General features: G+C 27.1%; 2 protein-coding genes across 2 annotated transcripts; one reads left to right on the forward strand and one right to left on the reverse strand.

The window, feature by feature from the left end:
- Positions 1–5,177: 5,177 nt before the first annotated feature.
- Positions 5,178–6,165, forward strand: LOC124928995. Its single transcript, XM_047469247.1, has 3 exons — positions 5,178–5,415; positions 5,590–5,992; positions 6,072–6,165. Exons 1-3 carry the CDS (start codon positions 5,250–5,252, stop codon positions 6,163–6,165), a joined length of 663 nt encoding a protein of 220 aa, XP_047325203.1. The 5' UTR covers positions 5,178–5,249.
- Positions 6,166–15,194: 9,029 nt separating this feature from the next.
- LOC124932179 (probable calcium-binding protein CML18) lies at positions 15,195–15,922 on the reverse strand. The gene has a single exon (XM_047472795.1). The coding sequence runs from the start codon at positions 15,807–15,809 to the stop codon at positions 15,366–15,368; it is 444 nt and encodes a 147-aa protein (XP_047328751.1). The 5' UTR covers positions 15,810–15,922; the 3' UTR covers positions 15,195–15,365.

The raw sequence follows: 15,922 nt of genomic DNA on the forward strand, positions 1-15,922 counted from the left end.
CATACACAAAATTATAAAATTATTTCAACAAACTCAAGTGGTCTAGAAGTTAAGTGTTCTAGATTCATGTTTAAGACTAAAATTCGAAGTGGTGGTAGTGGTAAAAAGAGGTCGATTAAGATTTGTGGATTGTTTGTCGAGAGGTAAAGAGACATATGATGGGATAAAGAGATTTATCAAAAAGTGTGAGTCACAAGATGATGGTCAATTTGGGGTTAGTGTTTGGTTTGACGAAGGATAAGAGGTGTGTGATCTATTGTGATTGATTGAAGTGGGGGTAAAATAGGTCGACTAAGATTGGTGGGTGGTTTGCCAAGAGGATAAAGAGGCATATAAAAAAGTATGAGTCATAAGAGGTCGACTAAGATTGGTGAGTGATTTCCGAGGAATAAAAAAGACATATAAAAAAAATGTGAGTCACAAGAGCTTGACTAAGATTGGTGGGTGATTTTCCAAGGAATAAAAGAGGCATGTGAAAAAAGCATGAGTCACAAGAGTTGACTAAGATTGGTGATGGTTTTCCGAGGAATAAAAGAGGCATGTGAAAAAAGTATGAGTCACGAGAGTTGACTAAGATTGGTGGTGGTTTTCCGAGGGAATAAAGAGGTGTGTGAGGTCACTAGATGAAATGTCGATTTTGATATTTTTGGTGGTTGACTTTTCGAAGTGAGGGTAAAATATAAAATGTCTTTATAATAAATTAGATATTAGTGTTTAAAAATATATGTATGAGATGTTGATTGACCGAAGTGGTCGATTAGAGGATTGATTGTTGATTTGTTAAAGTGAGGTAAAAGAAGTCGTGATAAGAATAAATATGATGATATGTGAGGTGAGATTTGTGATGATAAACCACCCTACGTACTACTAATTAATTAATTAATTGTTCTTCCCAATTCAATCAATAATAATATTTTATGATTGTTTTATAGCTTGTATATGATAAGGACTTGTTGAGTTTCGATGATAAAATGGGAGATGCAATGTTTGAGATAAGGCCAATTGTAGAAGCTGTTAAATTGATAAGAGGGATGGGGATGCTGACCTTATTCCAAGCGGGACTATTATTGGGAAGATAGATCCGACAAGAAATAACTGTCTTTCCGAGGAGAGTCACATTGTGTGGGAGGATCAAAAGATCATACAACATATGTTCTTAAGATTGAGGAATGTGGAGAGTGGAGAAATCAAACTTCGACTCCAATGGATTGATATTCCTCGACATCCCTAGATTTGATTCCCTGTTTTTATACATATATTAGTAGTAGCTAGAGGAATTTGATCTTATAGTCACTCTTCATATTAATGTTGATTAATGTTGGCTATCAAAAAAAGTTGTTTGAAGTATACAGACTAAATAAATAAATTGAAACTCATATTAATATGTTTATTATCCAAGAATTGTGAATTATATTTAAGAGATAAATATCTTAGCTTTTGTACGAGGTCATGGGTTTGAACCCACGACAAGTTCTACACATGTTTAAATGATTAAGTGTTTGTGGGTTATGTACTTAACCCCTTGTGGCCATATTTTAAATGTATTCTTTTAACCTTGTAGCAATAAGAGTTGAATATCTTAGCATCTTTGAAAAGTCTTGGGTTCGAGCCCGTCAGACGAAAAATTCTGCGTTTAATTAAATGCTTAAGTTTGTTTGCTATGTGTTTAACCCCTTATGGCCATATTTTTTTATATTTAAGAGAAATAAGGAAAAAAGAAAAATACTCATCATCATATTTGTTTGAACTAGTTGCCCTAAACTAATAGGACAACTTTAATAAACAAAGGGAAAGCAAGAGAAATATATATAATGTATTAGGTTACATTTCAATTGTCTATAAAATAAGTTGAAAGTCATAGTATACATTATATATAAGTAATACTTTATTTTAAATATAAACTATAAATGAATAATTTATGCATTTAGCATTTTTCTTTATTCTCTTTATTCTTTTTGAATTACTTTTATGCAATATTTTATCTTTTTGATTAAGGGTGTCTGCCAATGCACTTCTTTACCTTATCACTAATAATGTCAACTAAGTGAAGTGAAAACCATTCTTGATGACCACCATTTTTTGTTTTCAAAATTATAAACCATCACTATGATGGTCCACAATCACTAGTCACTTTATCTTTGTTACTAGCCACTAGTTCTCAGTTTATTATTTTCAATTGGTTATTTTTATGAAGAGTCTATTAGAAAAAGGAAAAAAAATAAAAAAATCAACAAGACTTTGTTTACCAACCTCTAAACTTGCAATTTATCTATGTAATATTTTTTGTTCTTCTTGGGACTTCTCTTTGTTTGTTTTTATAACAAGGAATTTTATCTTTTTGAAAAATAATATTAAAGAATGATGATTACCAGAATCACATTAAAGTTAATTTTTAAAATTATTTAATTAAAAAGTGAAAATAATTTATTTGCATTTATTAAAAAAATAATTAAAATAAATTACTTTCTACTTTCTACTGAATAGATTATACAGAAAAATAAAAAGTGTATTAAAGTAATATTTAGTATAAAATATATAATTAAAATATGTTATACTTTATATTATTAATTATTAATTTTAATAATTTAAACAAAAAGTAAAATATATATTTTAAAAATAGTTATATATTTAAAGTAGCATTTATATTTGTATAATTGTTTTTAATATTTAGTAAATATTAAAGAAAAAAATAGTTATTATTTTAATATATTTTTTTATAAAATTTAAAGAACTTTTAGTTAATTAAAATATCTACTTTATACTTTTATAAAAAAAATAACTATATTATAAGGAAAATTATAAGTAAAAAGTATCAGATATGCTCTATTAATTATTTAGTCAATATTACAGAATTTAAAGTAAAAATATAAATTAGGTTAATTATTATAAATTATTAATATAAAATATTTATTAATTAATATATTTAATCCATTATTTAATTATTTTAAACTTTAAATAAACAAATAATTATATTTATTTAACTATATAATCCTATATTATTGTCGTATTCTTAATATAATTTTATTTCATATTATATAATATTATTGTCGTACTCTTAATATATTTTTGACGTGCAAGACAAGGTATAATCAGTGTATAATTTTAAAATGTGAATAATATTAACGTATTTTAATATTTTAAACTGTATAATACAAGTTTTAAAAAATTATATAATAATTAAATAAAAAATAGTGAGATAATACAAATTTTAAGAAATTATGTAATAATTAAATAAAAAATAATGAGATATACATGAATTTTTTAATTTTTTTTAATTTTTGTATGAAAAAGATAAAGCATGTATTGATAGGCTTTGAATACATTTGTTCAATTTTCATTTTTATGATTTTCTTTCTCTCTCTCTTCGGATGATCTCTTAGTCTCGTGGGATACATCGATCAGATTTTACTTCTGCGCAAGATACTCTATAGAACCCTAGTCTTTACAGGATCCTAGCTCCTAACTAAGGTGGTGGCCATGGCAGGTGATCATCTCTTTCATTCATTCCTTCCTCTGCATTTGGTTTAGTTTCTGATAAATGTACTACTTACTGTTCAAACTGAGTATGGAATCCATGTTCACATTTCCTTTGGTTGGTTGTTGATATCAGGTCACTGGAAATGATTTGTCTAGCTATTAGTTTAATGCCCTAATCTAGTTTCTGATCAGCTATCATTTAGCTCATCCCTGCTGCTGTGTTATTTACTAACTATTTGACAGACTGAGATGAACCACTTGAAAGGTGTTATATTTATGTAGCATTTTGTCTAATCTAATGATGATGGTCTGGGAATGGAATGTTCTTGGTTCCATCTGATAGCTCAGTAAAATCAATTGAACTTAGGAAGTGTTCAAGTGAGTTTATTGGTCATTCAGTTGCAATAAATGCAGAGCTTTCGCATAGGATATTTGAGATTTTTTTAGTTTTTTCAGTACTTCTATGTTGGGATTAGTAACGAGTTCTAATTTAAAACAAACTTTATATTTGTTGGGAATTTGCTTACCGAAATCTCTTATTATCTTTTTCGGATTGGGGTTTTCAAAGTACCTGTTTATTTAAAATGTTACGATTGATGATGATTTTGAAGAGGCGGTGATTTTTTCGGTGAAAAGATTTAAAAGGTATTAATATATAATAATAATTTAAAATAAAATAAAGGGTATTTTAGTATTTTAGTTATTGAATAGCGTGATGTGACGAGAATTGAAATGATGTTTTCGAATTGTGTTATTTAAATAACTCAGACCGAACCAGCCTTTTGTCTAATCCATCTTATAATCCTTGTACATTAAGATGTTCTTTATTCATATTATTTGTCTAATAGATGAAGTTACAACTTCAGATTATTGAGGTTCTAAGAATCTGGTTTATTAAGTTTTCATATTGGAAATAGGTCTCTGATCTTTAGATGATCTTGCTTACAAATTGCCTGTCTTGAATTTTCCTTTTCTTGAGATAAGTAAAAAATGTGTTCTTGAAATTGAGGTATTTTGAATTTCTTGTTTCTAGAAATGTCTTCAATGCATGATCAATTCCTCTTTACCCATCAAATATGTGTGACATTTTATTATTCAATAGTTATGTTTAAATCCAAGTGTGTTTTGCCTTTTTTTTGTTTATGATATTTTTTATTCTCTTTCACCTTGGCAGATGTTTCTAACCTACCGAGTTATAAAAACCGTCTGCAAGAGCTGTTGCAGAAGTCCAATATGGACGTTCCAATGTATCGAACAACCTCTCAAGGTTGTAAACCAGAATCTGGTTTTAAATCGTCTGTTGTGGTTGATGGAATCCATTACACCTCTGAAAAGATATTCCCTAAAAGAAAGGCAGCTGAGCAACATATTGCAATGATGGCATTTGAAGGTGCATCGCAAAAGATTAAGAGTGATGCATTATCACTCATTTCCAAGGTCAGTGGCATGCTTCATCTTGATATTATTAGTCAACTGTGTTCTATTTTTGACTTTTCTTATGTTTCTCATTCATTCCATGTTTGTCATTTCAATTGAAATAAAATCCTGAATCTAATCATTAGGACTTCGACTCTCTAGTCAATACCTCATCCTTTTTCCTCATGTTCTTTCTTTCAAAACCTACAATACCTTAAGTAGTCTTTTGTCCTTGTTTCTTTTTCCATCCTAAATTGTTGTATACTTCTTCTATGTATTTTTCATAAATATTATTTCCCATCTTTGCACAGGATCCAATATTCTGCAAGACCATTGTCAATGAATATGTATCAAAGATGAATCTTGAGAAACCCGTGTATCATACTGTTAAGGAAGAGGGGTTGCTCCAAGTATTCACCTCTTCTTTAGTCTTTAACGAGGTGAAATACACCGGGGAGGTTTGTAGAACAAAGAAAGACTCTGAGTTACTAGCAGCCCGCGCTCTTATTATTTCAATTTTGGGTAATCCTTCCTTCATATATAAATCTCTCTACTATGCCTTGTTTATGTTATTTTCCAGAGGCCCAGATGACCCATGTTCCAATAAAAAGAAATCTTCCGAAAAACAAGCTCTTTGTTAGTGCTAGCTAGGTTGTTTGGAAATTGGCTGATGTTATAAATGATGAACTTTTGCAGGTAAGTCTGATACAGGAATAATGATGGCTGCAATAGTAAAATCAAAGTCAAAAAAACATTACGACTTGTTAAATAATGGAAGGACTATTGCTCCCCAGGATTATGTAGTTGCGGAAGTAGTAAATCCTGAGACAAGTCTTGTGATACAACCCGATAGTCAGGTAGAAGAATTGGTTGTTGTTACTAGGACTGATGATAACTCAAAGGGCTTACTACTACCACACACTACCAATGTTCATCACCCTGATCCTTCTGATAACTCAAAGGGCTTACTCCAATTGGTTCCACTCTCATTGGATGAGAAGCCTCTTGATGTCGAAGGTGGTGGTCCTCCGGAAAATCGAAAAAGATCAATGAATAACAGCACAACAAAGAATAATAAGAAACTCTGCATAAATGCTCAGTAAGTAATGTTTTTTTTATACCAATCTATCATTCATTGCAATATTTATTCATTAAATCTCCCCTTTTGTGTATAACAGAGTAGACAGTTCTGTTGCGGAGATGAAGATGGGTCAAGTTTTGGCTGATGTTGTGCATTCGAACGAGGCTCCTTCTTGTTCAGTTGGGCCTTGATTGAGTATTCGGATTGAGTTATCTCCTTGACATTTAGACATGGTAATGGTATTAATCATTTTTGGATAGAGTAAAGACTTGTTGTTATGCTATGAAATAATTGTTATTGTTGACAATGATGATGTTGTGACTGATAAATTTTATGTTGTGGTGGCAAAAACTAAAATGATGTTGAGTTTTTAGTTTTTTTTTTATTTTTTTTTTATTTTTTGTATTACATCAATCATTTTAAGTATCAAATTAATTAATTGTTCTGTTAAAAAATGAAAATATTTTTATTTGATTTTTATTAAATTAAAATTTTAAATATAAAAAAATATTTTGATTATTTTATCTTGTAAATATTCTAAATAATTATTTTTTATCAAATAAGTTTTTATTTATTTATTTTTATTAAAATTTTAAATGATTTGAAATTCTTTTTATAAATTTATTATGATTATTATTTTTAATGATATAATATTTTATAATATATTAATAAATATAATAATGAATTTTCTTTTAAATAGAGTTTTATGTATTTTATTAATAATATATATTATCTCTTGTTTCATATATCTTTGTAGTCTTGAATTTTTAGATGATATAAAGATTTCTATAGCATATAAAAATCTTGAAAAGTATATTTGTGAAAATAATTTTATTTGTATTTGTAACGTTAAAAATCGATCCTTCCCGAGAAGGGTTTTTGTTACTCGATAGTCGCGTCCTATAACTCACATTCTTTTTGAGTATCAAGTGATATGAGGAACCAAAATGGTAGACTTGACTATATGCGTTTAAAACATCGATTTAAATTAGTTTTAATTTTTTTTAGAGTCGCCACATAATTACTACTCAAAATTAGGAAAAAAAATAGTTTAAGTGTTCAAAAACATTTTATTATTCTATTTGGTTCGATATTTGGTTACACTAGAAATGACTCTCGTGTTTGCTTGTCACATTACAGTCTTCACTTTAAACTTTTGGTCATTTTAAAAAATATATTATTCTACACCTTATTTATTTATCTAATTATAGGATATGCGTCTAAAGATAATTCAAGCCTAAACATGTGTATAGTTTGTATCATTCTGTTCCTAAATCATAGTCTATGTTATGAGTCGTAAATCTAAAAATAAAAATGCTAGTATAAGTAACGAGGAATGATATCTTCATAAAAAAAATTAGTTTAGAAAGAAAATAGATTTCAAACAAATTTTATGCAAATTATATATTTATATATAATTATTAAATGAAGAAGAAAAAATAAACCAAACGGGTCCTAAATAAAAATATTTTTTTGTGTTTTTTTTTTTAAAATAATATTTTCTTGATGTTTCTTAGATTCGTTTAAAGCATTTTGGGTAGGGGTAATTATTTTTTTTAACTAATTCGAAAATATGTGTTAAACGAAGTCATATAGATAAATCAAGATTTAAGAATTTTGACAAAAGAAGAAGTTAAGAGATAAAAATATTAGATAGATCAAACCTCATAGATATAGTTGAAGTCCGAAAACTCTTTCATATGAGAATGAAGAAGATATGCAGTTGAATTCCGAAAACTCTTTCATATGAGAATGGAGAAGAGACGCAGTTGAAGTCTGAAGACTCTTTCATATAAAAATGAAGATGAAAGAGTGAGATGACGGTAAGAGATTATGAGAGATTATGTTAATTTTATATGAGAATGGAAATGAAAGAGAGAGGAAGGAGGCTGTGACTTGAAAATCATAGTTAGAAAATATTGGGCTGAAAAATTAGGTTTAGAGATTAAAAATAAGGTGGGCGGCAGCTAAAGTTAGGTTTAGTGAATGAATGAAAAATTATTATATATAATAAATTATATATTATATAATAAAATTAATAAATTATTATATATTATATATAATATAGAATAAATTATTTATTATATATTAAATAATAAAATAAAAATAAAAAATGAATTCATTTTTTGTTTGATTCTTGAGTTTGAAAAAACATTCTAAAATAGCATTTGAATTTGAATTTGTTTGAAATTCACATCTAAAATTGAAAATGAAATTCGAATTCGTTGAATTCAAATTCAGTCGGATATTCAGTTATACATGACAAATTTTCGAGTTTTGAGGGATCTAAACAGGACTCGAATTTCCCTGAAAAATTATGTACTTAAATTACCCGAAATATCGGTTCGGAACCAATGGGTACCCAGACCCGAACCACCGACCCAATTTTTTTAAACTATTTTTTTTTACTTTTTTAATTAATTTTAATATATTTATACTTTTTTAACATATTTTTATTAGTTAAATATAATTTGAATCAATTTAATAAAATTTAAATTTTTTAATTTAATTTTAATATATTTAATAATACATTAAAAAAAATTATGAAATTAAAATAAATATTAAATATTATATTAATTAAAATAAAACAACCTTAAATTATATCATATAAAAATAAATAATAAAAGAATAAAAAATATTTATATAAAAAACAAATATTAATAGTTAATTGGACCAATGCAAATATAAATTTTGTGGTCCCTAACATTAAAAATATATATTTTTTAAAATTATAATAATATAAAATGATATATAAATGTTTAATATATTATAATAGAAAAAAAAAATTAAGAAAAAAGATAAAAATGTTATATATATATATATATATTATATAATATATATTATATAATATATAATTAATATAAAATAAAAATCAAATTAATAACCTAATATATAATTAATAATACTATTATATATTAAAAAATATAAACTGTAAACTGTATAAAAATGAGATTCATATGTGTTACTCCTTCTAATGTAGGATATAAAATTAGAAGCTTAATACATTAATTCTTTCTCCTAATATATATATTTACATATTAATTTATTTATTTTAAATTTATCTTTTTTAAATAATTTATCTCTACTAAAAAATATATATATTTTAATTTATCTTTTTTAATTATTTTTTTAACTTATCATTTATATAATATTTATTTCACTAATTAATAATTTTTATATTTAAATATATAATATTAAGTAACATATTTTTTTATATAATAATAACAATAATAATAAATATAATAACACCTCTAAAATAAGCTATCTCATATATATACATAATTTTCTTTCTTAATTAATTTTCTCTAATAATTTATATATAATAATATTAAAACATAAAATTGAAAGTTTCATACATTGCTCACCCACATTGATTATTTCTTTTAATATATATATATATATATATATATATATATATTTAAATATATAATATTACCTAACATATACATATGTTTTAATATATATAATAAAACACTATCTCATTATAAAATAATTTCTATTTCATAAATTTCATTCCTAATTAATTTATTTCCCTTAATATATAATAACAATAGCAATCTCTCTACAATCATTTAAATTTCTTTTTTCTAATTAATTTTTTTTATTATTTTCTTATTTATTATATAATTTCTTATTTCTTGTTTAATTTTTATCATTAATTTTATTATAAATATATTTTATCCCTTTTCATATATACTTTTTAAATTTCCTAATTAAATGTTTTTAAGATAAAAAATATATATTTCTCATCAATAATTTTTATATTTATATATAATATTACATTTTTTTTATAAATAATCCTACCTTATAAAGTAATAATAATAATAATAACAAATTTATATATGAATATAATAAAATTATATATATATATATATATATAAATATAAATATATATATTGACAAAGTTTTTTTAAATGCAGTTACCTTATAAAATTAATAAGAGTAACTATTTTTTATTTGTTTATTATTTTCTTTCTCATTAATTATATATATATATATATATATATCCTAATTAATTTAATATATAATAAGTTTTAGTAATTGATAAATAATAATAATTAATTTAGATTTTTTAAAAAATTTCTCTCTCATAATTTCACGTCTCTTAATTAATTTATATAATAATATTTTATCCCTTATTATATATATATATATATATTTACTAAACATATAAAATATATATCTTATCATCAATATATAATTATATATATTAATATATAAATTATACCTATAATAACGCTATATAAAAACTACATCAACAAGTTATTATAAAATATAAAATGCAATTATATTATTATTATTATTATATAAATACATTTTTTTTCTCTTTATCATATATTACTCACTCATCATATATCATTTCTCTAATAAAGAAATGATTGAAGGAGGGAATGATGTGGCTCAATTTGATTAGTCAAAAAAATAACTAAATTTCTCTCTCTTCTCTTTCATCACTTTTTATCATTTTTCCAACCAGTGATGTAATTTTCTTTTATAATTATGAATAATTTATTGATTAATATAAAGATTTACTAATTGTTAATAAATTAAATACAAAATATATGTATGTACATAAAATTATAAAATTATTTCAACAATCTCAATCTCAAGTTGTCTAGCAGTTAAAGTGATCACATTTTATGTTTAAGATCAGGGTTCGAATCTCAAAAAATACAAATTTAAAAATGAGAATATTTGAGAGATCGATGCATTTGAAAGTGTGAGGTCACGAGATGAAGGTTGGGTGGAGACATATGAAAAAGTGTGAGTCAATTAAGGGGTTAGTGAATGTTTGTGATTGGTTGTCGATTTGTTGAAATAGGAATAAAAAATATCGACTAAGATTGGTGGGTGGTTTACTGATGGGGTAAAGTGACATATGAAAAAATGTGAGTCACAGTATTAAGGTCCATTAATTGAGGGATTAGTGAGTGCATGATCAATTGAATTTTGGTTGTTGATTTATTGAAGTGGTAAAAGAGGTTGTCTAAAATTGGTGGGTGGTTTGCCGATGAGGATAAAGAGGTATATGAAAAAATGTGAGTAGAAAGATTAAGGTCAATTAATTGAGGGATTAGTGGGTGCATGATCGATTGAATTGGTTGTTGATTTTTTGAAGTGGGTAAAAGAGGTCGACTAAGATTGATAGGGTGGTTTGTCAAAGGGATAAAGAGACATATGAAAAACTATGATTCACAATAGATCAACTAAGTGTGAGTCACAAGATTAAGGTCAATTAATTGGGGGATTAGTGGGATCGTGATCGATTAAATTGGTTATTGATTTGTTGAAGTGAGTAAAAGAGGTCGAGTAAGATTGGTAGGGGTGGTTTGTCGAGGGGATGATGAATGTTTACCGAGATAAAGAGGCATATGAAAAAATGTGAGTTATAAGAGATCGACTATTTAACAATTAAATACAAAATATATAATCATACACAAAATTATAAAATTATTTCAACAAACTCAAGTGGTCTAGAAGTTAAGTGTTCTAGATTCATGTTTAAGACTAAAATTCAAATACCAAAAAATACAAATTTAAAAGTGAGTATTATAAAGATTTGAGATATTGATGTTGCATTATTTAGTATAATATATGTTGGCACAACTTTTAAACAATGGATAAGAGGCGTGTGAAAGTGTGAGGTCGGAATTATTGGTTGGTTTGACAAGCATTTGAAATTGTGAGGTCACGAAATGTAGGTCAAGTGGTGTATGATTTGTCAACCGAAAGGATAAAAATGCATATGAAAAGTGTGAGTCATAAAATTATGGTTTGGGGGGATTAATTGTTGGTTTGACGAGGATAAGAGGTGTGTGATCAATTAAGATTGGTTGTTGATTGTTGAAGTGGTGGTAGTGGTAAAAAGAGGTCGATTAAGATTTATGGATTGTTTGTCGAGAGGTAAAGAGACATATGATGGGATAAAGAGATTTATCAAAAAGTGTGAGTCACAAGATGATGGTCAATTTGGGGTTAGTGTTTGGTTTGACGAAGGATAAGAGGTGTGTGATCTATTGTGATTGATTGAAGTGGGGGTAAAATAGGTCGACTAAGATTGGTGGGTGGTTTGCCAAGAGGATAAAGAGGCATATAAAAAAGTTTGAGTCATAAGAGGTCGACTAAGATTGGTGAGTGATTTCTGATGAATAAAAAAGACATATAAAAAAATGTGAGTCACAAGAGCTTTACTAAGATTGGTGGGTGATTTTCCAAGGAATAAAAAAGGCATGTGAAAAAAGTATGAGTCACAAGAGTTGACTAAGATTGGTGATGGTTTTCCGAGGAATAAAAGAGGCATGTGAAAAAAAATATGAGTCACAAGAGTTGACTAAGATTGGTGGTGGTTTGCCGAGGGAATAAAGAGGTGTGTGAGGTCACTAGATGAAATGTCGATTTTAATATTTTTGGTGGTTGACTTTTCGAAGTGAGGGTAAAATATAAAATGTCTTTATAATAAATTAGATATTAATGTTTAAAAATATATGTATGAGATGTCGATTGACCGAAGTGGTCGATTAGAGGATTGATTGTTGATTTGTTAAAGTGGGGTAAAAGAAGTCGTGATAAGAATAAATATGATGATATGTGAGGTGAGATTTGTGGTTGATTTGTCGGGATAAGAGGCCAGTAATAAAAGGAGATATCAATGGTTAAAAATATATAAATTAGATGTTAATTGACCGAATTGTAAACAGTGTGTGAGGTCTCGAGATTAGTGGTCAAAATTAGGATTGGTGAGTGGTTCTCTAAAGGGATAAAGAGACATATATATATATATATATATATATATGAAAAAGTGTGAGTCAAAAGATGAGAGGTTGATTATGGGGATTGATGATTGGTTTGATGAGGGATAAAAGGTGTGTTAAAGTGTGTGTAAGGTCATGATATGAAATGAGATGTCGATTGAGATTTGACGGTTGGTTTGTAGGAAGTGGGGAATAATTTAAGATGTTGGTAACAAATTAGATATTAGTGGTTTAAAATATATGAATGAGATGTTAATTGACTGAAATGTAAAAGTATGCGATGTCACAAGATTAGAGTTTGACTGTGATTGGTGCGTTGTTTGTCAAATGGACAAAAAGACATATGAAAAAGTGTGAGTCACAATATGAGAGGTCAATTGAGGGATCGATGTTAGTTTGACGAGGATAAAAGGTGTGTGAATGTCTGTTAGGTCACGAGATTAGATATTGATTGAGATTTGATGGTTGGTTTACCGAAGTGGGGATAAAAAAAGGTTGCGGTAATATAAAAAAAGGATGGTAACAAATGAGATATTAATGGATAAAATATATGAATGAGATATTAATTAATCAAAGTGTAAGTGTGTGAGGTGATGAGATTAAAACTCGATTGAGATTTGTGGGTGATTTTCCAAGTGGATAAAGAGAAATATGAAAAAATGTGAGTCACAAGATAAACGGTCGATTGGTGGGATTTGTGGTTAAAGAGGTCGTGTTAAGGGTAAAATGATGAAATGAGATGTGAGATTTGTGGGGATAAGATGTTGATAATAAAGGAGATATCGATGATTAAAATTAATATGAATGAAATTTTGATTGATCGAAGTGTAAAAATGTGTGAGCTCACAATATTATAGGTTGATTGAGATTGATGATTGATTTGTCGAGTGGGATAAGAGGCATGTGAAAAACATAAGGTCACAATATGAGAGGTCGATTGAGATTGGTGGTTGATCTGACGAGAGATAATATGTGTGTGAAAGTGTGTGAGGTCATGATATGAGATGTGGATTGTGTGATTGGTGGTTGGTTTGTCGAAATGGTTGTAAAAATGGTCGCAGTAATGGATAAAAAAGGTCGGTAATAGGTAAAGTATGTCTAACATTACTTTAGATAATAATAAAATATATGACACAACTTTAAGCAAAATCTATGAATCGATCTATTGTAACTAAAAAATAAATGGTGTAATTAACTAGTAAGAAGAAATTTATATTTCTTTTGAAGTGCTTTTCAAATTCATAAAATTAATTTTTATTTTTATTTTAGATATTTGATGTTAAATTTGGGATTGAACCTAATTTTTATATACTAAAATAAAATTTAAAATAATTATATTTAAATAATATTAATTTTATTTAAAATATTATAGATAAATAATATTTAGCATACCTGCCATAAACATGACTAACATAGTGATCAGCTATTATTGTTTGCTAAACAATTATCATTAGTTTCATTACTGACCATGTTAAACACATATATTATTATTATTTTAAGTTTTGGAAGATACCACTACTAACCTCCTTTAAAAATTGTAAAATCATATACGAGAATATATATTTTTCAAGTGATACTAAACAAATATATTAAAAGTTAAACAAAAAATTAATGAGAGTACCGCTATAATAATCAAAACAAAACAATATCATTTTATTTTAAAAAAAATAAAATAAAATTGATCATAATAACTAATTCTAGGTACACGTTGGGACACGTGTTAGGAAACAACTTATCATTTCCCATGATCTTCCAAGGTTATCAATAATCCATAAACAAGTTGGAAACAATATTGTTGTATCATAATATCTCATAATTTAGTTATAATTAGTAATTTTTATACACAATTTTATCACGTAAATTGTATCATTCACAAATTAAGTCAGTATATCTATAGAATTGAATTAATACATTTTAAGTTCGTTATTTAAATATATCCTATTTAATATTTAATAAATCGAATATTTGATTTGATTCGAATTAAATTACCTATCTAAATTTCTAAGACGGTGGTTTTTTATAAGTGAATATTGAATATTAAGAAATATAAATAATTAAATATTACTTGGGCTATTAATTAAGGAAGTTGTGTAGCAATATTATAATATATATATACCAAACAAGACCTGTATTAGGTTTTTAAGTCTTTTTCAATAGTAATGGAAACCTAATACCGCGTGGGTTCCATCAGTTGCTAACAAAACCATGTGGCGGTGGATATATATTCTCTTTAAAAATGAAAAAAGAAAATAACCAGTCTTTTATTATTATTATTTTTTATATTTTAGTCATCTCAACATGAACTACTCCCCCACTACTTAAAAAATAATAATATTTAATTAAAATTTTGTATTTGAGTATTTTTTTAAATTTAGTAATGAGATCATAAACAGACTATATTAAGTAAAAAGTAGTAAATAATTTATATTTAAATAATAATAATAAAGTTTAGTAGCAACAGCAACGCAATAGTTAATAATATAATAATAATAATGTTAAACCTAATTAAACAGTTAATTAATTAAGAAATAGATCTAATAATAGCGAAAGAGGTATTGAATTGAACAATACAATAGCCCTAACCCTAATTTGTTATCTACCTTTTGGCTGGCCGTCATGAATCATGATGATGATGATGATCAAGAAGCAGCTTTAGACATCATCTTCTTGAACTCTTCGAAATTGACGTGACCGTCACCGTCGGCATCGACGGACCTAATCATCCGACTACAGTCTTTCACCGAGCATTTCTCACCGAGGCTCTTCAACACAGAATGCAATTCACTTACAGAGATCAGACCATTTCCGTCGCGATCGTACAGGCTGAACGCGTCTCTAAGTTCCTTATTCTTATCAATGGCGCTTACTTCATCGACGGCGCAGTAGAAATCCTTGAATTCATTCATATCGATGAATCCATCGCCGTCCTTATCGATTTCGGACATCACGCGATTTACCTCCTCTGCTGAGGTCTCTGAACCGAGCGCTTTCAGGATCGCACTGAGTTCCGATTGGGAGATCTTGCCGTCGCCATTGGCGTCGAACTTGTTGAAAACCTTCTCCACGTCGCTGATGGATGACATCGTAAGTAAGTAACTGATCGTCGGGAATTCACAAGTTATGCGTGATGGATCTTCTTCTCTATATAATGGAGAAAGATAGAGAGAGAATCTGGCGATTCGAAATAATATTGAGT

The sequence above is a fragment of the Impatiens glandulifera genome, chromosome 3 (genome assembly GCF_907164915.1).
Source record: "Impatiens glandulifera chromosome 3, dImpGla2.1, whole genome shotgun sequence".
NCBI lineage: Eukaryota > Viridiplantae > Streptophyta > Magnoliopsida > Ericales > Balsaminaceae > Impatiens > Impatiens glandulifera.

What these genes read in the sequence shown, in the direction of transcription:
- LOC124928995 (XM_047469247.1), top strand. Translation starts at nt 5,250, where the DNA reads ATGAATCTTGAGAAACCCGTGTATCATACTGTTAAGGAAGAGGGGTTG. An exon ending in TCTTATTATTTCAATTTTGG is followed by an intron (nt 5,416 to 5,589) that starts GTAATCCTTCCT and finishes GAACTTTTGCAG; the next exon opens with GTAAGTCTGATACAGGAATA. An exon ending in AAACTCTGCATAAATGCTCA is followed by an intron (nt 5,993 to 6,071) that starts GTAAGTAATGTT and finishes TGTGTATAACAG; the next exon opens with AGTAGACAGTTCTGTTGCGG.
- LOC124932179 (XM_047472795.1), bottom strand. Translation starts at nt 15,809, where the DNA reads ATGTCATCCATCAGCGACGTGGAGAAGGTTTTCAACAAGTTCGACGCC.